This window comes from Vitis vinifera, chromosome 18 (genome assembly GCF_030704535.1).
Source record: "Vitis vinifera cultivar Pinot Noir 40024 chromosome 18, ASM3070453v1".
Taxonomy (NCBI): domain Eukaryota; kingdom Viridiplantae; phylum Streptophyta; class Magnoliopsida; order Vitales; family Vitaceae; genus Vitis; species Vitis vinifera.
This window is the reverse complement of record NC_081822.1, coordinates 12,437,052-12,462,156: the sequence shown is the minus strand read 5'-3', so window position 1 is coordinate 12,462,156 and position 25,105 is coordinate 12,437,052. Positions and strand designations below refer to the sequence as shown.

General features: G+C 32.4%; 3 protein-coding genes across 3 annotated transcripts; 2 read left to right on the top strand and 1 right to left on the bottom strand.

Annotated features, from left to right (window-relative positions):
• Positions 1–260: 260 nt before the first annotated feature.
• LOC100245337 (uncharacterized) lies at positions 261–1,605 on the bottom strand. The gene has a single exon (XM_002273654.4). The coding sequence runs from the start codon at positions 763–765 to the stop codon at positions 445–447; it is 321 nt and encodes a 106-aa protein (XP_002273690.1). The 5' UTR covers positions 766–1,605; the 3' UTR covers positions 261–444.
• A 12,192-nt stretch (positions 1,606–13,797) lies between these two features.
• On the top strand, positions 13,798–17,652 carry LOC100262488 (large ribosomal subunit protein bL28m). Its single transcript, XM_002273883.4, has 2 exons — positions 13,798–14,219; positions 16,829–17,652. Exons 1-2 carry the CDS (start codon positions 14,035–14,037, stop codon positions 17,292–17,294), a joined length of 651 nt encoding a protein of 216 aa, XP_002273919.1. The 5' UTR covers positions 13,798–14,034; the 3' UTR covers positions 17,295–17,652.
• Positions 17,653–18,615: 963 nt separating this feature from the next.
• On the top strand, positions 18,616–24,861 carry LOC100267648 (endoplasmin homolog). Its single transcript, XM_002273749.5, has 15 exons — positions 18,616–18,995; positions 19,505–19,625; positions 19,710–19,863; positions 19,940–20,020; positions 20,111–20,222; positions 20,325–20,451; positions 20,559–20,697; positions 21,542–21,659; positions 21,790–21,974; positions 22,091–22,306; positions 22,406–22,571; positions 22,752–22,893; positions 23,006–23,156; positions 23,282–23,686; positions 24,332–24,861. The coding sequence occupies exons 1-15, from the start codon at positions 18,929–18,931 to the stop codon at positions 24,602–24,604; spliced, it is 2,457 nt and encodes an 818-aa protein (XP_002273785.1). The 5' UTR covers positions 18,616–18,928; the 3' UTR covers positions 24,605–24,861.
• The last annotated feature ends 244 nt before the right edge of the window (positions 24,862–25,105 follow it).

Genomic DNA, 25,105 nt, shown 5'->3' with positions numbered 1-25,105 from the left:
TGCCTCTTTATGCAATTAAGGACTCCACTTTATATCAACACTTCAAAACTTATCTTAAATTTGTAAATATTTTTTAAATTATCATATTTTGAAAAAGATTGTTTTTTTGGTTTTCAAAATAAAATTTTTTAGGTCACATTCATGTACAAAATTCTAAGCACAAATCCACATATCATCGTAAATTTTAATTTTATGAACCACATGCTTGAAATTTGAATAACTATAATGGTAAAAATTCACTCAATTTCTGCACAAAGGAGTAGAACACACAGTTTCGGTGTATTATTTATACACAGTATGATTTCAGTTCTCCGGATCAAAAAGGGCAAAAATTTCACAGGGAAAGAGAGGGAGAGAGGGAGAGGAAGCGAGATTGCGTATATTACAGGGTCTGGAAAATTAACCTTAGCAGTTGGGTGTAGGATTCAATATTTTGATATCATTTTACGGGCGTAGGTTGGGAGGTTGCTGTGGAAGTCGAAAGCGGACCTGAGAAGCCGACGATTTGACAGCGACGCCGTGCCAACAGATGCCGCCGCGGCACATCTCGTGCACGTGATCGCGTGACAGAGCATACGTGGCCTTCCGAGACACGTCCCACGCCAGCGTCCCAATCAAGATGAGAACCACCGCGGCGGTGGACGTCACCAGAACAAACCCTCCGCTGAAGCTCCGGCCTGTGGCCAATCCGTACGCCTTGATCGCCGCTATGGCCACCAAGTAGATCGTCGTCAAGTTCGCAACCACCGCATCGGAGATTGCCATCCCTCTGCGTCTCGCCGACGATGATTCCGTCACAGACTAGAGAGTGAAGCGAATGAGGGCGCGAGTGAGTGCAACCATGAGATAGAGAATAGATGCTTCTCCTTGGGAATGTCGGGGGGCTCTTAATTACCGTCTTGAAATTACGAAAATGAAGTCCTAAAAATGGCTCCCCTGAGTCCCTGACCTTCGAGCTTATCTTCGCTTTCTCTGTCTCTTTGGGAAAGTGGTAGGTGTCCACCAGTTGTTGTGCATCCGCCGATTTTTGATCTTTCAAAGAGACTCTGACACCTGCCCCATCTCACCATCCTCTATATTAATCATGCATACGTGGCACATCGTGCGTAGTCCGTTACCTTTACCATACCATACCATACCATTTCTATCCAATGACATGGTTTTTTATTCCTACATATTTCGTTGTTTGTACCAGCTGTATTGCTCCAGAATTTTGTGGCTTAGTGGATGTCCTGCGCTACACTCTACGACTAGGTCATGCGTACGCAAGTACCAACCAATGAACATTCCTTCTTATTATTATTATTATTTTGGGATCTTCTTTTTGGACTTCTGATGACAATAAGCAATCACTATAATTGAGAATTCGGATGCCACCAAAATCTGTTAGAACTGACCCTCCAGTCCCAAAAGATTTTGCCAGTGCGTGAAGTTTCCACTTTGTGGTGGTTGTGTGAAGGGTTGGTGGTTGTATCATGTGTGAAGGGTGGTGGTAAGTGCTAAGTGGTAACACCGTAGTGCGCGATCCTCTGTGTTGTGTGCATACCATGTACGGCCCACCATTTTGAGTGGCATGATTCTAATTTTTATTTATGAGGTCAGCGTTGCGGCCCTTTTCAGATAAGCCGCTAAGGTTTGACCCAAAATAGTGCATTTTAAAAAAGAATTCCAAAAAATAAAATTGTTTTGAAAATAATGTCCGATCTAATACGTCTGTGCCACATAAGTTGCCACGTCATAAAACCGTAGTTGGTGACTACGGTTTTATTTTTCTAAAGTGGTTAGAAACCGTAGTTACCAACTACGGTTTTAACTTTAAGTTTAAAGCCGTAGTTGGTGACTACGATTTTGACTTTTTTTTTAAATAGTCAAAGCCGTAGTCACCAACTGCGGTTTTAACTTTATATATATTCATATATAACTTTAATTTTTTTTAATAAAAATATTATATTATTTTGATTTTAAATATACTTATTTCATTATTTTAAAAATAATAATATACGAAATTAAATAATTGATATTTTTAATTTGATATAAAAATATATTTTTAAATTTTATTAAAACAATAGGCACTATATTTAATATAAATATAATTAATTAATTAAAATAAAATATAATAAATTATATTTATTTAAAATAAATAAATTATAAATGTCTATTTAGAAAAATAAAAAAGTAATATAAATTATCATATTAATTAATAATTTTTTATATATTATATATAAGTGGTATATAATACCTCACACACACATATATATATATATATATATAAAAGTTTAATTTAAGTTTAAAATTTATCACATTTTTATTTAAATATATAAATAAATTTTATTAAAACAATTGACACTATATTTAATATAAATATAATTATTTAATTAAAATTAAATATAAATAAAATATAAATAAAATATAATAAATTATGTTTATTTAAAATAAATAAATTATAAATGCCTATTTGGAGAAAAAAAAATATAAATTATTATATTAATTAATAATTTTTTTATATATTATATGTAAATAGTATATAATATCACACACACACACACACATATATATATATATATATATATATATATATATATAAAAGTTTAATTTAAGTTTAAAATTTAACATATTTATTTAAATATATAAATAAATTATTATCATATCGATATAATATTATGAACTTAAATTAAAATATGATAAATTTTAAACTTAATTGAACTTATATACATGTGCCATTATATACCACATACATATAGTATATAAAAAATTATTAATTAATATAATAATTTATATTATTTGTTTTTTAATAGGCTTTCATAATTTATTATATTTTATTTATATTTAAATATAATTAACTAAATATATTTATATTAAATATAGAGTAGATTATTTTAATAAAATTTAAAAATATATTTATATCAAATTAAAAATATCAATTATTTAATTTCATATATTATTATTTTTAAAATAATGAAATAAGTATATTTAAAATCAAAATAATATAATATTTTTATTAAAAAAATTAAAGTTATATATAAATATATATAAAGTTAAAACCGCAGTTGGTGACTACGACTTTGACCATTTTAAAAAAAAGTCAAAGCCGTAGTCACCAACTACGGCTTTAAACTTAAAGTTAAAACCGTAGTTAGTAACTACGGTTTCTAACCACTTTAGAAAAATAAAACCGTAGTCACCAACTACGGTTTTATGACGTGGCAGCTTATGTGGCATAGACGCATTACATCGGGCATTATTTTCAAAACAACTTTATTTTTTGGAATTTTTTTTTAAAACACACTATTTTGGGTCAAAGCTCCTGCTCGGATGCAAACTTTGTCCATCCATTGTTAAAAAAAAAAAAGAATTTAAATGTAAACTTAATTCTTTATAAATTCCAATATCTTAACTATCATGATTTTTACTGTCATAAATAACATACTGGAATCCGTAGTAATTTATTTAGTCAATTTTTAATATGAAAATGTAGAATTCTCCACGAGATAGGTTTCTCTCTCTTAACTCTTCTCTTAAACGAAAAATTATATTTCACACACAAAAATGATTGGAATCGTACAATACTACATAAATGAGTAGAGAGAGAACCTATTTCCTTTTGGTATTCCACTTCCCATCAAAGTAATGAGTAAAAATAGGAAAATACTTCTCTAATTGCATAACCAATATTTTAGATATTAGATCAAATAACTTCATTTTAATAAAAAACTAAAGTCACACTCGGTGTCATGTGGGACATTAAAAAAATATCTAACATCCATAATTCAGAATTTTCAAGTATTGAGTATTTACTACAATTTTTTTTTCTTATTTCTTTTGTGTGATTGATGAATTGACAAACTGATTACTTGCCATCGTCGAAAATTAATATTTGATGTTTGTGGGAATGAGTGCCTATGCTCGAATCCTGGATCATGGGAATGGTGGCAGCGTGGATAAGATTTTAATGATGGAGCTCTGGCTTTGTTGAGGATGGGAGATATTTGTTCAATCCTTAATAGCCATCTCTGCACATGGATAAGGTATATTTTTTGCTCATTTTCAAAGAAAATAGGCTGAAAACCATAAACAAAATGGATGACATTGGGAGTTGAAAGACAGGCTTTTGAGCTGTAGAATTTGATACCGGCTAAATTTTCGAAAATTTGGAAAATTACAAAAGCACTTTATAAGTGCTGCTTTCAAGCATTTTTTTTTTCTGTTTACGCTAAAGGATTGAAATATTTCATTCATGGTGAAAAATAATTTGAAGATATTTTTAGAAATTTATCTAAGATTATAGTGAAGTTGAGAAAACATTCCATCTTTTAACCTTTGAGTATTCTTTTACTTGTTTTCTTTCTCTCTTTTTCTTTATCTTATATGATAATTTCCATTTTAAGCTATTTTTTTACAAGCATTTCACAACCATTCATCACTAAACATTAATAAGATAACTAAAATAATAATTACTTAAAAATAACCCTATTATTAAAACCCGAGCAATAATAAAAAATAAGGTGATGATCGGATTTAGGAAAAATATATTTTCATACACTTATATGAAAAAACTCATATAATAGGAACTCGATTTATAATATGCAAATTTCAAACAATTATCTAAATATAATTAATATTTCATATATTTTTTTATCAAACGTGATATTATAGATTTGTATTTTTCACGTAGTCTCTATAAAATGAGAAGACTCTTTTATCAATGAAAATTTTGAATTTTTTTAATAAAAAACAAGTATAGTTGTTTGCGTCGGGACTTATAATAAAAATGCAGATACACAAATATTTCTTTTATAATCATCCATCCAACTAAAGTTCATAAGTATGATTTACGCTCCAATCCTTTCTATTTTTTTTTTCCTTTTATTCCTTTTTCCTAATAAGAAGATAAACATACCTAAAGTGAAAGATTTTTTTTTTTTTTATAATTCTTATCCTTATTTATTTATTTTAAATTTTTTGCCACACAAAAATTATTCTCCTTTTCAATTATCAATAAAATCATTTACACTTTTTGCTACAGGGATAGAAAATGCGTGTCCACGTGTTCAACAATTCTCTAACAAATGGCATCTCATTTTCCATTGGCATGAATATTCGAGGCCATGATAAATCAAAATAGGGAAATAAAATTCATAAATGGAAATAGAGAAATAAAATACATTGCAACCAACAAAAATATCGCCATTGAAAATGACTTCTCTCCCAGAATAAAAGTTGTGGCCAACAAATTATGGAAAACTTTTTATATAACATATTCTAAAAGTGATTTTTTTATTTATTAGAAACTTGATCATAGCAAATAAATATCGTGACAAATTATTAAGTATAAGTGTATTATGGTTAAATGTGACAATAAACAAATAATTCATAATTAAAAAACTATTTTACTATAAAAAAATATCATTTCAAAAAATCTTTAATACTATCTAAATATTTTTAAACTGAAAGTGTAAACATATAGGACTAAGTGAATGTCGGGTATAATTTAACTTATTAAATAAAGTATATTTAGTAAAATAATTTAATGATATCACTTAAAGTAGAAAACAACTTTATGATGATATTTGTTTTTTTAATTTTATGTTGAAAATAATTTATTTTTTTATTTTTTCATGATTTATTATAAAATTTTGACTTAATAGAAAAAATAATATGTTAATTTTTCTTTATTTTTAATGTTTAATAAAAATAAAATATTATAAAAATAGATAACTTATACTTAACATTATTAAGTACTATTTAATTTTAAATTCTATTAAAAATTAATTAAAAAATAAATATCAAAAAATTATTTTGTTCTTAAATCAACATCTTTATTTTACTTTTTTTTTTTTAAATCTCATTACCTTCATAATCTTCTTTATTACTCCATAACCTTCATTGTTATTTAACTTATCTTATCTTAATTATAAGTCATGAGAATAGATATTTCAATTTAATGATTTATAATAATTTATAAATTATTTTTATCAAATAATTTTAAGTGAAAATTGGGTAATAAATTTTAAGTCAACAACTTAAATATAATTTAACTTAAAGTCAATTTCAATCATTAACTAATAAGTATTAAATTTTATCAAACACTTTAGATGCAATTTTTTTTTTTGTGCCCGAGACAAATAATTAATAATTAAAAAATCTCTATTTCCATGGAAAAAAAAACATTGTTGTGAACAACCCTTCTTTACTATGAACATTTTTATAGCTGAAAGTATGACTGCAAATAGATAAATTTGTTACAGTGAATATAGTTCAAGAAGTTTGAAGTTAAGAAATCTAATAAGAAGAGGCTGGTGGCACGAGGCACGGGGTTTGGACCGATGTCTCTTCTCAAAAAAATGAGAAGCAACATGGCAACATGGCATCATGAACATTAAATAAGTATAAATTTAAGTTTTAATATAAAATATGAAAATTTAATTGCTCGTTGACCTTTTTTTTTTATTCATGATTATTTTATTTACTTCAAAAACATAAAATAAAAAAGAAGATTTTTTCTCACTGCGTACAAGTGAAGAAAGTAAATAGATAAGCACAGATTACACACCCTGCATACGTGTGAGTGCATTAATTTATTTGGTTAGTTAATTTTTTTAATTTTCTTTTGTTACGGGCCATTCAACCTTTATAGGAGAGTCCTGTTGGAATCTGCCTATATAAAGGTCGTGATGTTTTGTTTCTGCTTCCCATTTCTTCTCCCTGCCAACCCACTCCAATAGAGCAGTCTTTCCAGAGATCAGAGCATTCTAGTCCTTCCAGATATTAATGCTTTCATTGAGGTTCATCTTTGAAGAGAACGAATCTACTTTAAGGGCAGTGTCTTTTCACACTTTAGTATTTATATCCAATAAGTACCCTATTCTAGTCTTTTTGTTTATTGTTTATTTGGTTTAAGTTTAGTCAAGTGCTTTAATTTATTTTTGGGAAAATCATATAACCATTCACCAACTATAAAAAAATATGAGATTTTAAAACTTTATACATCAATTTAATACCACCTGTGTAATTTATTTTTATTATTTCTCTCACATCAATGTATCTCCCTTACCACTTGCCACGTTTCCACTTTTTTTTTTTTTCCTCTCCTACCACCATAATCCATTGTCACCTATTATAGTTTTTATTATTTTTTTTCTTTTTTTTTCTTTATATTCTTTTTAATATACTTGTGCATTTTCTCATAAAACTTCTTTAATTTTAATTTTTTTACTCTTTAATTTCTCCACATTTATTGATTTTAATTATTTTTTGACATATTAAACTTAAAATGATAATATATAATAAATAGTTAATATAAAAAAATAAATAAAAACAAAATATATAATGGACAAAAATGAAAATATTATCCCACAAATAATATATTATGTGATTTTAAATATTAATTATAATAATACATTTTATAAATTAAGGTTTAAATTTAAAAATTCTATTTTATTATTTAGAAGTTTATGATATAAGATATTTTATATTAATACTAAATAAAAGATTTATTTATTTTGTAAATTATATCACATGTAAAAGTAAAAATATCTTTGTAATACTATTTTATTATTTATATTATTTTTCTTTTAATTTTCATTTTAAATTTATCATATCAAAATCACAATAATTGATGACGCTTTTATCATTTTTCTTATGATTTTAACTTGATTGTGGATCTAACTTTTTTTTTTTTGGTTAAAATATTTAATTTTTAATTAAAATAAAATATATAAGAAAATATATTTTTCATAAAAAAAATGTATGTAACCTTTTATATTAATTTCATAAAAAATAGGTACATCCTTAAAAGAAATAGGTAAATTAATGCTCAGGGGAACCGGAAACACTATCATACTTATCATGGTGTATATATTCCTTTAGAACCCTCGATAAGAAATTAGAGATCCTCGCCCACCCCAAAAGGAACTTTGGAACCTTAAGTATATCCATTCTTAGAGGAATCAAGACCCCTATCTCCATTCTCATGGTTCATGTATTCCTTTGGGACCCTCGAGAAGGAATTGGAGGTTATTCCCTACCCTGGAATGGACATTAGAACCCAAGGTACATCCTAAAGACAATTTAGTACATCTTTTACAAAATTTGGTATATATTTCATAAAATCTGGCACATCCTTAAAACAATTTGATACATCCAATCCATGAGCTACCGGGACCTCTATATTATTACCCATGGTTTGTTTATTTCTTTAAGGATCTTTAGGAAGTAATTAGAGGTCGTTCCCTACTCCGAAACGAACTTTAGAACCATAGGTACATCCTTAAGGAAATTTGGTACATCGTTAAAATTTTTTGGTACATCCAATTCTCGGGCTATCGAGACCCTTATCTATTTTCTCATGGTCCATATTATCCTTTGAGAACCCTTAGGTAGTGATTGTAGGTCATTCTCCACCTCGAAACAAAGTTTGGCACTCTTGACACATCCTTTACAAAATTTGGTACATTCTTCACAAAATTTGGTACATCATTTAAAAAATTTGGTACATCTTTAAAAATATTTGATACATTCAATCCTTGAACTATCGAAATCTCTATCTTATTACCCATGGTCCATTTATTCCTTTAGGGATCTTTGGGAAGTGATTGGAGATTGTTCCCTACTCCGAAATGGACTTTGGAACCCTAGGTATATCATTGAGAAAATTTGGTACATCTAATCCTTTAGCAAACGGGACACTTATCTCCATTTCCATAGTCAATTTCTTCCTTTGGAGATCCTCGGGAAGTTATTGAAGGTTGCTCCTGGCCTCATAACGGACTTTGGCAATATTGGTACATTCTTTATAAAATTTGGAACATTCTTCACAAAATTTGGTACATTATGAAGGATGTACCAAATTTTGTGAAGAATGTACCAAGGGTTCCAAAGTGCGTTTCGAGGCAGGGATCGACCCAAAATCACTTCCTTATGGGTTCCAAAATGAAATCATGTACCATCCATATTTAGATGGGGGACCCGAAAATAATATGATCGGATCTGCCAAATTTAATGAAGGATGTACCAAATTTTGTGAAGGATGTACCAAGCGTTTCAAAGTGCGTTATGAGGTGGGGATCGACCTCCAATGACTTCCTTGTGGGTTCCAAAATGAAATCATAGTCCATCTATGTTCAGATGGAAGTTTGGTAAATAATAGGATCAGATGTACCAAATTTACTGAATGATATATCAAATTTTGTAAAAGATGTACCAAAGGTTCCAAAGTGCATTCCGAGGTGGGGATCAACCCCCAATCACTTCCTTATGGGTTCCAAAATAAAATCATGGGTCATCCATATTAAGATGGGGGACCTGGAAGTAATAGAATCGGATGTACCAAATTTAATGAAGGATATATCAAATTTTGTGAAGGATGTACCAAGGGTTCCAAACTGCGTTCCAAGGTGGGGATCGGCCCCCAATAACTTCCTTATTGGGTACTAAAGGAAATCATGGACCATCCATGTTCAGATGGGGGTCCCGAAAGTAATAGGATTTGATGTACCAAATTTAATGAAGGATGTACCAAATTTTGTGAAAGATGTACCCTATTTTGTGAAGGATGTACCAAGTGTTCCAAAGTGCGTTTTGAGGTGGGGATCGGTCCCCAATCACTTCCTTATGGGTTCCAAAAAGAAATCATGGACCATCCAAATTTAATGAAGGATGTACCAAATTTTGTGAAGGATGTATCATGAATGGTCCATGATTTCATTTTGAAACCCATAAGGAAGTAATTAGGGCCCGATCCCAACATCACAACACACTTTGGAACCCTTGGTACATCCTTCACAAAATTTGGTAAATTCTTCGTTAAATTTGGTACATCTGATTCTATTATTTTTGGGACCCCCATCTGAACATAGTTGGTCCATGATTTCATTTTGGAACCCATAAGGAAGTGATTGGGGGTCGATCCCCACCTTAGAACGCACTTTGGAACCCTTGGTATATCCTTCACAAAATTTGGTACATCCTTCATTAAATTTAGTACATTCGATCGTATTGCTTCCGAGTCTCCCATCTGAATATGGATGGTCCATGATTTCATTTTGGAACCCATAAGGAAGTGATTGGGGGTCGATCCCTACCTCGAAACTCACTTTTGAACGCTTGGTACATCCTTTACAAAGTTTGGTACATCATTCATTAAATTTGATACATCCGATCCTATTGCTTCCGAGTCTCCTATCCGAACATGGATGGTCCATGATTTCATTTTGGAAGCCATAAGGAAGTGATTGTAGGTCGATCCCCACCTTGGAAAGCACTTTGGAACGCTTGGTACATTCTTCACAAATTTTGGTACATTCTTCATTAAATTTGGTACATTTGATCCTATTGTTTCCGGGTCTCTCATCTGAACATGGATGATACATGATTTCATTTTGGAACCCATAAGGAAGTGATTAAGGGTCGATCCCCACTTAGAAATGCACTTTAGAACCCTTGGTACATCCTTCACAAAATTTGGTACATCCTTCATTAAATTTTGTACATCCTATTCTATTGCTACCGAGACCTCCATCTAAACATGGATGATCCATGATTTCATTTTGGAAGCCATAAGGAAGTGATTGGGGGTCGATCCCCACATCGGAACGCACTTTGGAATCCTTGGTACATTCTTCATAAAATTTGGTACATCTTTCACAAAATTTGGTACATCCTTCATTAAATTTGGTACATCCAATCCTATTACTTCTAGGACCCCCATTTGAACATGGATGGTCCATGATTTCATTTTGGAACCCATAAGAAAGTGATTGGAGTCCGATCCCCACCTCGAAACACACTTTGGAACCCATGGTACATCCTTCACAAAATTTGGTACATTCAATCCTATTGTTTCCAAGTCCCCCATTTGAACATGGATGGTATATGATTTCATTTTGGAACCCATAAGGAAGTGATTGGGGGTCGATCCTCACCTCAGAACGCACTTTGAAACCCTTGGTATATCATTCACAAAATTTGGTACATCCTTCATAATGTACTAATTTTTGTGAAGGATTTACCAAATTTTGTAAATAATGTACCAAATTTTGTAAAGGATGTATCAATGTTGCCAAAGCCCGTTATGAGGTGGGGAACGACCTTCAATAACTTCCCGAGAGTCTCCATAGGAAGAAATGGATTATGGAAATGGAGATAAGTGTCCCGTTACCTCAAGAATTGGATGTATCAAATTTTCTTAATGATATACCTAGGGTTCCAAAGTCCATTTCGAAGTATGGAACGATTTCCAATCACTTCCCAAAGATCCCTAAAGGAATAAACGGACCATGGGTAATAATATAGAGGTTTTAATAGCTCAAGGATTGTATGTATCAAATATTTTTAAGGATGAACCAAATTTTGTAAAGGATGTACCAAAAGTTCCAATGTTCGTTTCGATGTGGGGAATGACCTTCAATCACTACCTAAGGGTCCTAAAAAAATAATATGGACCATGGGAAGATAGATAGGGGTCTTGATAGCCCGAGGATTTGATGTACCAAAATTTCTTTACGATGTACCAAATTTCCTTAAGGATGTACCTAGGGTTCCAAAGTTCGTTTCGGAGTAGGGAACGACCTCTAATTACTTCCTAAAGATCCCTAAAGAAATAAACGAACCACGGGTAATAATATAGAGTTCTTGGTAGCTCATGGATTTGATGCACAAATTTTTTTTAAGGATATGCCAAATTTTATGAAATATGTACCAAATTGTCTTTATGATGTACCTTGGATTCCAATGTCCGTGTTAAAGTAGGGAATAACCTCTAATTCCTTCTCAAGGGTCCCTAATGGAACATATGAACCATGAAAATGAAAATAGGGGGTCTTGGTTTCTCTAAGAATGGATATATCTAGGATCCTAAAGTTCTTTTTGGGGTAGACAAAGACCTCCAATTACTTATTGAGGGCCCCAAATGAATATATACACCGTGATAAGTATGATAGTGTTTTCGGTTCTCCTAAACATTAATTTACCTTTTTTTTTTTTAAGGATGTACCTATTTTTTATGAAATTAATATAAAAGGTTAAATACAATTTTTTTTTATGAAAAATATATTTTCTTTTATATTTTATTTTAATTAAAAATTAAAGATTTTAACCAAAAAAAAGTTAGATCCACAATCAATTTAGAATCATGAGAAAAATGATAAAAGTACTATCACTTATTGTGATTTTGATATGATAAATTTAAAATAAAAATTAAAAGAAAAATAATGTAAATAATAAAATAGTATTATAATGGTATTTTTACTTTTACATGCGATAGAATTTACAAAATAAATAAATCTTTTGTTTAGTATTAATATAAAAAATCTTATATCATAAACTTCTAAATAATAAAATGGAAATTTTAAATTTAAATCTTAATTTATAAAATGTATTATTATAATTAAGATTTAAAATCATTATTATTTGTGGGATAATATTTTCATTTTTGTCCATTATATATTTTGTTTTTTTAAAAAATTTTTATATTAATTATTTACTATATATATATTATCATTTTAAGTTTAATATGTCAAAAAAATTAATTAAAATCAATAAATATAGAGAAATTAGAGAGTAAAAATAAATTAAAATTAAAGAAGTTTTATGTGAAAATACACGAGCATATTAAAAAGAATTTAAAAGAAAAAGAGAAATATAATTATAAAAACTATAATAGGTGATAATAGATTATGATGGCAGGAGAGGAAAAAATAAATGGGAACGTGGCACGCGATAAAGGAAATATATTGATATGAGAGAAATAATAAAAATAAATGACATATGTACTTGTAATAGATGATATTAAATTGGTGTATACTTTGTCCTTTACTTTTGAGGGTAATTATGGAACAAATTTGAAAGTACTATTAGAGACAATATTTTTTCCCATTTTACATCAAAATTAAGAAGTAAAAAGTAATGTTTTAAAATCTTATATTTTTTGTAATTAGTGTATGGTTATATGATTTCACCTTTATTTTTTGAAGACTTATTGAACCAACAACCTTAAAATAGGTTCTTTAAATGGAAACTTCCCTAGTTCACACTCGTCCTGATACCTTTAAAATTGATCTCTTTATTGAGATGTTCTTTAAGAGATGACAAAAAAAGGTTTTTTCTATAATTGATGTTGTGAACATGGAACATGTTTTGACTAACCTAAAACTTAAGGATAACTCTGAGTTTTTGTCTACCTGGGACACTATTAATATACAAGTTAAACATATCATTCTTAGCACTCTTACAAATGAATTGTTTGATATTTATTTTTAATACAAAGTAGCTAAGGACATTTGGGATGCATTGAATAAAAATATCTTCGAAAATACAAGAACATGTCAAAAATTATTTTAATATATAATTTAAAATAAAAATATTAAAAAATATTTTTTAGATGATTTTAATATAATTTTTATATATAATAATAATAATAATAATAATATATCATATAAAAATTCTAAAATATATATAAAATTATAAATTTTTTTTTTGTCAGAGCTCCCTTTCAAACATATGAAAAATTACATTTTAAAATACTATTATAAATATTAAATTTAATGAAAGTAAATTACTTAAAATGTTATATTATTAATAATAAAAAATAAAACTAAGAATAAAAATTTAACTTTTTCAATTATAAAATATAAAAACAAAAATAAATTAAAAAATTAAAAAGATATGACTAAAACTATATGTTTATTATCTTTTCCTTTCTATAATTTTTTTTTATGAAAAGGAAAATGGAAAAATATTAAAAAATAAATATAAAAGGAAATTAAAGATGAACAAAGAAATGAGAAACTTGGATTTTTTTTTAATCACTCATAATTTAAAAGTAATTTATATATATATATTTTAATCGGCGAGGATCCGAGACCCTAAAAACGAGTAGTACAGGATTTGGCCAAGCGTTTGCAACTCGTTTGTTCTCGCTTCTCACCGTTCTCATTTGAGTTTGGCTGAGTGCTTCAATTTCCTATACTGTCGCGTGTATGTTAGACGGACTCAAACCCTAGCACAAGAACTGTACACAGAACACTAGAAGGCCAATCAATGGCGTTCAGATCTAGGGAGATGATGAAGAAGATCGTGAAAAAAATGGGAGACAACAAATTGGAGGAATCGCTGAAGAAATATGTTCCTGACAGCAAGGTGGTGATGGGTAGAGCCAAGCGTGGAATCTATGCTGGTCGCCACATCCAGTTCGGCAACCGCGTCAGCGAAGACGGCGGTAACAAGTTAGTCCCTCTCATTCTCCTTTTATTTCAATTAGTAGCTCAATATACTGATTTTTTAGGTTTTATTTTTTATTTTTTGGAATTTGCCTATGTTTGGTTGCTGATAAAACTGAAGATCTCGAAAAACATCAGTCTATATTCTGCCTCTTCAATTGAGTGAAGGTGAAAATCGTGGATGTTTTTATTGCCTCTGGATATTGTGATCTGTATGGGATGATGAAGTGCTGAATGAGGAAATTTTTACTTCGGATTTTGGTTTTAGTAGAAATTAGTGGATTTTTGGTTTTGTGCTGATTGGTGCATAGAGTATAGAAATTGAGTGTGAAATGCTGCTTTACGAAGCTTGAAACTGGGAAATGAGGGGCTTTTGTTCTCAAATGGAGATGCTATGAGTAGGATTATTATTCGACCTAGCATAAAATGAAGGTTCAATAATTTGGAGCGGCAAGGATTCCTTCTAAAGGGTGCTTTGGACGTGGTTTAGCTGTGTAGATTTCTGTTAAGCAAACGCAGGAGATTCCATATCCGTGATATCTCATTTCTTGTAACTGCTTTTTTAATAGTCTATTATTTGGACAGCTTGAGAAGATTGTTTTTATGGAGGCATTCATTCTTAAAATTCTCTGCTTGTCCAGTAAGATTATTATTTTTTTGATAGGTAAAAAAGTATACATATTAAAAGGAGGCATCAAAAGAGCAACCCGAATTGTACAGGAAATATACACCGAGGGTCAAAAGGCACAACCAAGAAAAACGAAGAGCTACAAAAAAAAGAGGGGCTACCAAAAACACCACCTGTCCATAATGACAATCAAAGAAGCTAATTAGAGACTAAAGATCATCTTCTATAATATCTTAGTCCATAATTATGTTCCTTTCCTTCCAAACTGTCCAAAAGAAGCATAAGGGTGCTACTCTCCAAGCCTTCTTATGCTTTTTGCCCACGAAAGAACCATGCTCTACTTGTCCAGTAACATTATGGCACTTCTCATCTTCATTAGAGGTTGCCCAATTCCTGAAATGGTTGACGGTTCCCATGCCCTCCCATGTGCTCCCCAAATGGTGCCTGCTGGCTTTATTGTTGACACTTTTGACAATCACCAAAATTGTTTTAATTCACTATGTGAAGTCTTTCCCTGGCATTTCTTAATGATCACTTCAACATCATTTGCTCCTTGTCAGATGTTGGGCCATTCCTAGTATGCCTAATGTCCTCAAAAACAGTAAAACAATATCCTTGGATGCTTCATAGCATTGGTGGTGATGGGCATTGTCCGGGGTTCGTAGATGTATGAGCCAGAGGTTGGTGGTTCATGGTAGGAAAGTCTTGGTGAATTAAGGGTTGTGGTATGACCAGCACTCTCTTTGCCACTCTGCTCATTTATAGTTCCATTTATCATTCACAATCTCAGCCATCTTAACTGTGAATGCATATCATCAGGTCCAATAATGCCTATATGAGGTTTCTATATTGTGTGTCACTAGGGTTGTGGTATGCACATAAACATAGAGATGACAAAAGATAACTCATCTATATGTTTATGTGCATGATATGGTTCTTCAGAACTTTGTCATGTATCACTTGGTAGCTTGTGCAGAAGGAAATTTTCCTTTGGATTGCCTAATTCATTGGAAATGAATTATAGCAAGGACATATCCTTACTGCTCGGATGAGGCATTGATAAAATCATAACTATTTTTTACTTTTTCTCAGTTTTTCTGGGCAAACTTGTAGATGTTTTATCCAAGAGCTTGTAGAGTTGGTGCTTGATTGCTGTATGTAATTGGTGTTTTGTACGAGTTGATTAATCTTGCTGGTCAGCCTGGGTTTTTTTTACCACAAGTTGCTATATTTTGATTGTTATCTCATTAATCACATGGTCCATTTAGATTGTTCTGATGATGATCGCAACCTTCCATGCCATGGTTCAAGATATATTGTTCTTTTTCCCTTTCAGATTATAGGACTTGATTTATTTGGATCAAATGCTAAATTTGGAAGCTTAACACAAATGTTCTAGATAGACTGAGAACATTACATGATATAAAAAGAGGGAAGAAAAGAAACCATAAATTCAGATCAAAACACCATTATTTAATCTTAGGATCATCTTGTTTGATGAGTTAACCGACTGAAACATCAAATTACTGATAGGAAATGACTTCAATTGAAACAAGAAGAACTTCGGTTCTGGAGAAGAGAGGAAACGGGGAGGATTGGAAAAGTGATTAAAAATGAAATGCTGGGGCTCATTGTTAATTGACACTCAGCTAAGTTTTGTACGGCATATTATATTGTTGGCTCCATGATACCATGAGTGTCATTTGATTTGGGCTATACCAGGTAAGTATTAGATGATAACCATTGGTTGCATAATTTTGTGCATTGTGGTTAACTTGGATGGGACCTTTACAACTACAGTAGCAATGGCAGTCTTTTCCTCATCCATTTATGTATCTTGTGATTCTGCCAGCATTCCCCCCCCCCCCCCCCCCCCCCCTCCCCCCCCAAAAAAAAAAAACACACACAAATGTGTTTCATAAAACAAGAAAGAGTACATCATGCATCATGCTCATCATTTTTTTTTTTGTTTAATGGTGGTAAATAGGACAAGGAGGAGTTGGAAGCCAAATGTCCAGGAGAAGCGGCTCTTCAGTTACATCCTGGACCGCCACATTCGAGTTAAGGTCACTACGCATGCACTCAGATGCATAGACAAAGCAGGTGGGATTGATGAATACCTGTTGAAGACGCCCTACCACAAGATGGACACAGAAATGGGCCTCTTCTGGAAAGCAAAGATCGAGAAGATGTACGAAGAGCTTGGGGAGATGGATGTAGTTTTCTTTTCACCTGAGGATGAAGTAAAATTTGAACAGGGCTTTAAAGAACTGAAACTAGCTGAGAGAGCAGCTCGCAGAGAAGCCAGAAGACATATATATGGTGGGTCTGGCAAACAGGTGCAGCTTGAGGAAGGAGGTGCAGACATTCAAGAAACCAATGAGGTCGCAGCAAGAGTTCTGGAAGGGAGCTCACATGTTGATGCTCCTGAGCGGTTGGTGGCAAACTCTTGAGTTGGTGCTTGTCACCAGGGAGGGATGTTGGCATTTCTGTTAGAAGTAACTGCAGTTTTAGAATTTTTAATTTTGGCTCTAATCTCAACAATTTTTGGCCCGAGATCCAGAAGTTTTTTTTTTTTATCTTACATGTATTGCATGATATCTCCTATGCCATCCATTCAGCTTGTTGTTGGGTTACCGTGGTTTGATGATGAGCCCTAGCGGTAAGCTATTCACTTTGGCACAGGTAACAATGGCTGAAAATCAGCAGACTAAGTAAACAGGGAGTGGGTTGGACAGCCTTTTAAGGAAATGAGAGCATCGGTTGAAACCAAATCCATTCTGTTCTTGCTTCATGTTGTTTGAAGCACGATCTCTGTTCTGTCTGGTTCTTTTGTTCAATTCCTAATTCATAAAACAATTAGGATTAAAGGTTCTAATAGCTTTTGAGGTCATTGCTTCACCATTTTCTGCCATAACTGCACCATTTATCTCAAATAGGGTAATGGAAATTTTGTGGTTTTTCTCCTTTCAAGAATACAATTAATAATTTCCTTTATTCTGATTGATTATTAAGTAAATGTTGAAAAATTTTAAATTAGATTTTTCATTGCCAGGAAAACCTAATAAAATGGCAATTGGTTTTGGTTTTAATTATAAAGGTAAGTTAAAATCTTGATTTTTTGAAAGGGTAATTTTGATATCATGAAAATATATTTTGCGTGAGAAATAAAATATTCTTACTTATAATCTATAAATTCTTATCACAGATGATGACTTTTGGCTTAATTGCCATTTCAAAAAGAGCTTTAGGCTAGAAAAAATAGATAATTTTTGGTACTTTCCGATAACCAAATGTAACTTTAAGATTTTTTCCTTTTCTCTTAACTTCATTTTTGGTCTGTTGACTTTTAGCAATAAATTAGACATCATTTTAACAGATTTGAGAGCACATTTATTTTCCTTTATAATGAATGATTGGGTTTGGTTATCTCTAAAAAATAACCCGAACAATATACTTTGCCGTGAGGATCAGTCACACTATCGATTAACACCAATAAGAAATGAAAAGTAAATTGAATAACTGAAATCAAATTATCAATCAATATTTTTCTATATCCAGATTGTTGAGTAAATCCGAATTAATTTCTAGTTCAGACAAGTAAATTGTATAATTGAAATCATATAATCCATTAATATTTTTTAATTATCCAGAATGTTAAATTAAATCCGATTTAATTATGAATTAGGTAACTTTTTGAACTTAAACCACACGTCTTTATTAAAAAAAATCGAAATTCTTAGAAATTTCTGAACTATTGAAAATTTGAAACTTGATGGATGACCATCGAGTCTTTCCTCGGGTCCTCGACAATACTGGTTCCTCCACGTCAAAGAGGAAAACGTTTTCCAATAGAAGTAAGCCACCTGTCTCCAAAAGAAAGCGGAGCCGTCAGATCATACACGCTGGAAACATTAAGCCAATCGGAGGAGTTATCTCGGACTGCAGCGACGTGGCAACCCTGTTCTTTCTTCTTAACAATAATCTAGTCATATAAATTAAGAGCAGTACTGAAGCCTTAATCCATCATCCTTCGGTGAGGCGATCATTTTACAGAGCGAAGCTACAAGAAATCGTTGAGAGAGCAATGAGGAAGTGGACGATCCCTTCCGCTCTGCTTTTGCTATGCCTTCTCTGCCTTCTTCCAGATCAAGGTATGCAATGTTACTCGCTATCAATGTCTTCTCCAAATTTTAGGGTTTCCCGGACAATGAAATTAGGTTTATGTTCGATCGAGGGTATTTTTTTTTCCATATATTTGGAGGTTTAGTGAGTGCAGTTTGTGATGGATCTTGTTGTACTGTTGTGTGTTTTTCTTGTTTGTGGATCTTTAATCTTGCCTTTCGGATCTTGCATCGCGCTGTTAGCCGATCTATTTTACCTTGTATTTCTCTTCGGAAAATGAGGGTCAAGAAATGAAGGTCGATGAAAATTGTTAGCCTTTACTTCTCCAAAACAGTGAGCAAAAAGAAAAGCGAATGCTAGTAATATTATTTAATGCATTTGTTCTCTTTATTCGTGAAACATCGTTGCCTTCATATATGATTTAGGTCGAGATTTGAGTTTCCTGTATGTGGTATGTTGATTTACATTACTAATATGTTGATATTTGATAATTTTTGTTTTGTTCTGAATTCACTGGTCGTGATCTTGGCTTCTTTAGGGCGGAAGATACACGCCAATGCAGAAGCTGATTCTGAAGAGTTGGTGAATCCACCAAAGGTTGAAGAGAAAATTGGAGCTGTTCCAAATGGTTTATCCACTGATTCTGATGTCGCAAAGAGGTTTTTACTTTTCTAGTGAATCATTTTTTTTCTTCCGTTTGTTTTTGTTTTACATATCTCAAGTGCTTTTCTGTTTTGATTTAGGGAAGCTGAGTCTATCTCCAAAAGAAATCTCCGTGCCAATGCGGAGAAGTTTGAGTTTCAGGCTGAGGTGTCTCGGCTCATGGATATCATTATCAACTCTCTTTATAGCAACAAAGACATTTTCTTAAGGGAGTTGATCTCCAATGCTTCTGATGTAAGTATTATTTTGTTTGTTTCTAGGAACTTTCTTTCTGAAGTTGTTACTTAATGGTAATTCTGCTTGATTTCAGGCACTGGATAAGATTAGGTTCCTTTCCCTCACAGATAAGGAGATTTTAGGTGAAGGTGATACTGCAAAGCTTGATATCCAGGTTAGTTAATATTACTGTTGTAAAAATTTTGTATTTTCTTGTTTATAATTTTTCTGACAGTTTGAATTCTTATAATATGATAAAATGCAGATTAAATTAGACAAGGAAAAGAAAATCCTGTCAATTCGTGATAGAGGTATAGGTATGACAAAGGATGATTTAATCAAGAACTTAGGAACAATCGCAAAATCTGGAACGTCAGGTATCTTTATTTTGCAATGTCTAATATCTTGTTCTGAAATGAATTCTGAAGTTTGGGGTTTAATGAATTATTGAATATTAATTTATATTTTCTTTTATATAGCTTTTGTGGAGAAAATGCAAACCAGTGGGGATCTTAATCTCATTGGACAATTTGGAGTTGGGTTCTACTCTGTATATCTTGTTGCAGACTATGTTGAAGTCATTAGCAAACACAATGATGACAAACAGTGAGCCTCTTGAAGATTTTATTTTATTTTATTTTTATTATTATTTTTTTTTTTTGTGAACCAGAGGTTTATGAAATGGATTGATGATCATTCAAATTTCCATTCAGGTATGTATGGGAGTCTAAAGCTGATGGAGCTTTTGCAATTTCTGAGGATGTATGGAATGAACCACTCGGACGTGGAACTGAGATCAGATTGCATCTCAGAGAAGAAGCTGGGGAATACTTGGAGGAGGCCAAATTAAAGGTATGCATATTTAAGTCTTTGATTGGTAAATGAATTTTGGTTGTATCACGCTTGATCCTCGATGCTTTGGCATACATTTTCTGCGCTGGTTTTTTATGATACATATTGTTGCAATGTTGAAAGGGAGACTATCATGCACTTATCCGCATATGGAAAACACTGATGCATCATTTACCTTACATTGATTATCTGCTGCTTGAGTTAACAACATTTCTTGATGTTGGTGGGCTCTCCTCACATGAATATGGAATTGCTCTTGCCATTTTAGAATTGATCTAATTTCTAATTTGGGTCATTCAATATTGAAGTTTATCTTCCCTCTTTCCGCCCTGGTGGGTAATTAGGTACCATTATGGTTGTTAGAAAAGCCTAAAGAGTGCAGAATTTTATGAACTTTTAATGCATTTAAGGATTTTTATCTTCTAGTTAATGAGCTTTTTTCATTGACTGATAATCAGTCTGAGATATGACTCTTTTCTCTCCTTTAGTGTTTGTCTCAGATTTGTTTTGTTAAATGTTGCAAACTTGAAAATTTATGGTTGGATTATGATTAATCTTTTTTATTACATATTATTAAAAATTGAATGTAACAAGCTCAGTTATTAATTTGTTTAAATTTGTTCTGTTAATTGTTGTGCTTTTTAAGCCTCTGTTGCTTAGAAGCTCTTGATTTTACATGTATCAGATTTACTGGATGCTAAAGCTGCTAAACAGTCCATTTCTGAATTGTTGACATAATCAGAGAGTTAATTTTTGCTTTTTATTTTTCCAATGAATATGGGAGCATTCTTGTGATGTAAATATCTGGTTTAGGTTTTTAATTTTGCTACCTTGATAATTGTAGGAGTTAGTGAAAAGATATTCTGAATTCATCAACTTTCCCATATACCTCTGGGCAAGCAAAGAGGTTGATGTAGAGGTACCTGCAGATGAAGATGAGTCAAGTGATGAAGAAGAAACATGTAATTGTCAATTTTTTTTTTAATTTTTAATTTTTTTAGCGATGTTATGAAAATCTCATGCTTTCAAAATTGCATATAATCTCATCACCTTTTCCTGGTCTCCTTCTGATTATTTCAATTCCTGCAACAGCTGACAGCAGCTCTTCTGAGGAAGAAGTGGAAGATGAAGATGCTGAGAAAAAACCCAAATCAAAAACAGTGAAGGAAACCACTTATGAGTGGGAGCTTTTGAATGATGTGAAGGCTATATGGTTACGGAATCCAAAGGAGGTGACGGAGGAAGAGTACACAAAATTCTACCAGTCTCTAGCTAAGGCAAATTCCAATTCCCTTGGTTTCATTACATTTCAAAATACTCTGATTGTTTTTTTTGGCTTCCCAAGTATCACTCTTTCCATCAGTTGGATAACATATTTTATCTTGTTCAACAGGATTTTAGTGAAGAGAAGCCTCTATCATGGAGTCACTTCACCGCTGAAGGTGATGTGGAGTTCAAGGCTGTTTTGTTTGTGCCTCCTAAGGCTCCTCAGGATCTATATGAGAGTTACTATAACACCAAGAAATCCAACTTGAAGTTGTATGTTAGACGTGTATTCATTTCTGAAGAATTTGATGAGCTTTTGCCCAAGTATCTGAACTTTTTGAAGGTTATAAATCAATTTATAAATTCCTATTGGGTTCTTGTAAACTGGAGAATTTATGAATTAGGTTTAGAAGTGATTCTAAATGGGTGACGTTTTGAGCAGGGTCTTGTAGATTCCGACACGTTACCTCTTAATGTTTCACGAGAAATGCTTCAACAACACAGCAGTTTGAAAACAATTAAGAAGAAGCTTATCCGCAAGGCCCTTGATATGATTCGTAAGATCGCCGATGAGGATCCTGATGAGTCTAATGATAAAGACAAGAAAGGTATGGTGTCGTTAATGTCACAATCTTGTTCTAACTTCCAGAAAATATTTTTCTCCCAGAAGCAATTTGCTTTTAAATTTTAATTGATTGCTGCCTATCTTGCAATGGATTCTAGTAACTGTTGCTGCTCTCTCATTTCTCTTGCCATCTTTATTGATGTTGAGTTCCAATATATTGCAGATGTTGAAAAGTCCAGTGATGATGATGAGAAGAAAGGTCAGTATGCAAAGTTCTGGAATGAGTTTGGCAAGTCCATAAAACTTGGTATTATTGAAGATGCATCCAACAGAAACCGCTTGGCCAAGCTTCTCAGATTTGAAAGGTACTTTTTTTTTTTGCATTCAGCATATTCTGTTTTAGTTTTCTAGCTGTTCTTTGATTCACTTGCATCTCCCTGAACGTGCTTTATTTGGTATTTTGCTCTATTTTTACAGCACAAAGTCAGGTGGCAAATTGGCTTCACTTGATCAATATATCTCAAGAATGAAACCAGGACAGAAGGATATCTTCTACATCACGGGTAACAGCAAGGAGCAATTGGAGAAGTCTCCATTCCTTGAGAGGCTTACAAAGAAGAATTATGAGGTATGATTGGAAAAGATAACTACTTGCTTTTCAACCGTCCTTGATTAGTCTGGTCTTATTCTTTTCCTAAGGTACTATCCTTGGTTTTTAACAACTTGTTTTCTTTCTGAATCATTCTATTGCAGGTTATTTTCTTTACTGACCCAGTGGATGAGTACCTGATGCAATACCTGATGGACTATGAAGACAAAAAATTCCAGAATGTGTCAAAGGAAGGCCTGAAACTTGGGAAGGACTCAAAAGATAAGGATCTTAAAGAGTCATTCAAAGATCTGACTAAATGGTGGAAGAGTGCTCTTGCCAGTGAGAATGTTGATGATGTGAAAATAAGCAACCGTCTGGCTGACACTCCTTGTGTGGTTGTTACATCAAAATATGGATGGAGTGCAAACATGGAGAGAATCATGCAATCACAGACTCTTTCAGATGCCAGCAAGCAAGCATATATGCGTGGCAAGAGGGTGCTTGAGATAAACCCAAGGCATCCGATCATCAAGGAGCTTCAGGAAAGAGTAGTAAAGGACAGTGAGGTATGTTTTAGAGACTTTTTTGTCATTTACTTAATTGTCTATGCATTTCTTATAACCTGGTTATGTAGGAGCATGGCACACTTAAAATGTATCTTTATGAATACATGATGCACAGTCAATGAAAAAAGCTGTTTCAATCTAATGCATCTTTCTAATAAATTGATCTTTGTCCACATTTGGTTGTTATTTATAATAACTGGAAAGTTATGTTCTTTATTTGGTTGGTGTATCATGAAATTCTGATATTTTACCTTGGTCTGAACTATGTTCTTTATCCTCTTGATGCTTAGAATGGTTAATAATGTGATATTTTCAATAGCAAGGTAGAATAAATTTGTCTTAATACTTTCTAGGGAGAAACTTCAGATGCACAGGGTGATTTTGGGTCTTTTACTAGGTTTTGGATTTGGATCTATGAAGGTGGTGGATTCATCGAGTGCCGCCTTATTTTTCTAATGTTAGGATATTGGAAAAAGAATTTAATTGTGACTGTTCTTAGGCTTTGTAAATGATGACTTGCATCATTGTTCTTCTGCATGCTATGGTGTATAGCAGAGTCCTATATGCATTACTTAAAAAAACTAATTAAACATGCAATATATCTTTAGTCTGCTACTCACAACGATTTACTTGCCTTCCCTTCAGGATGAGGGCGTAAAGAAAACAGCACAGCTCATGTACCAAACAGCACTCATGGAGAGTGGTTTCCTGCTCAGTGACCCCAAGCATTTTGCCTCTAATATCTATGATTCAGTGAAGTCAAGCCTAAACATCAGCCCTGATGCAGCAGTGGAAGAGGAAGATGAAGCAGAGGAGGCTGAGGCTGAGGCTGAGGCTGAGGCAGAATCGAAAGAAGCTTCCACTTCCAAGGGTGATGATGCTGCTGCTGATGCAGACACACTCAAGGATGAGTTGTAGATAGCTTGAATGATGGATGGCACTTCCACCTCTTGTGAGAGGGATTTCTGTAATCGAGTCGAATGAGAGAATCTGAGACATAAATGTTGCATTTAGGTTTTGTGTTTTGTGGGGTCCGGTGAGGATGCTAAATTATAGGATCAATGTAAACATTAGTTGACAAGAATTTTGCCTCTAGCATTTAGTTCAACGGAAGGTGCAGACAAGTGGCTGCTGTCTTTGTTTTTCTTTCTATGCAAAATAGTCTTGTTCCTCAATTTTCTCATTTCATTCCACTCTTAAATGCCTAAAGAAATAGCTTCAAATGATATTACACTTTCTGGTGCAAATGAAGAAGGAAATTGGACTCAAGCCTCTTTTGTTGGAAATTGGACTCAAACCTCTTTAGTTGGAAAAAGGCCAACTAATTTAAGACACGATCAAAAACCCATCAGACAAAAAATGGAAATTCGTTTAGTATTCCTTACTTCCAAAAACGAATACTCTTTGCACAAGGGCCTG

What these genes read in the sequence shown, in the direction of transcription:
- LOC100245337 (XM_002273654.4), bottom strand. Translation starts at nt 765, where the DNA reads ATGGCAATCTCCGATGCGGTGGTTGCGAACTTGACGACGATCTACTTG.
- LOC100262488 (XM_002273883.4), top strand. Translation starts at nt 14,035, where the DNA reads ATGGCGTTCAGATCTAGGGAGATGATGAAGAAGATCGTGAAAAAAATG. An exon ending in AGCGAAGACGGCGGTAACAA is followed by an intron (nt 14,220 to 16,828) that starts GTTAGTCCCTCT and finishes GGTGGTAAATAG; the next exon opens with GACAAGGAGGAGTTGGAAGC.
- LOC100267648 (XM_002273749.5), top strand. Translation starts at nt 18,929, where the DNA reads ATGAGGAAGTGGACGATCCCTTCCGCTCTGCTTTTGCTATGCCTTCTC. An exon ending in TGGAGGAGGCCAAATTAAAG is followed by an intron (nt 20,698 to 21,541) that starts GTATGCATATTT and finishes TGATAATTGTAG; the next exon opens with GAGTTAGTGAAAAGATATTC. An exon ending in TTACAAAGAAGAATTATGAG is followed by an intron (nt 23,157 to 23,281) that starts GTATGATTGGAA and finishes ATTCTATTGCAG; the next exon opens with GTTATTTTCTTTACTGACCC.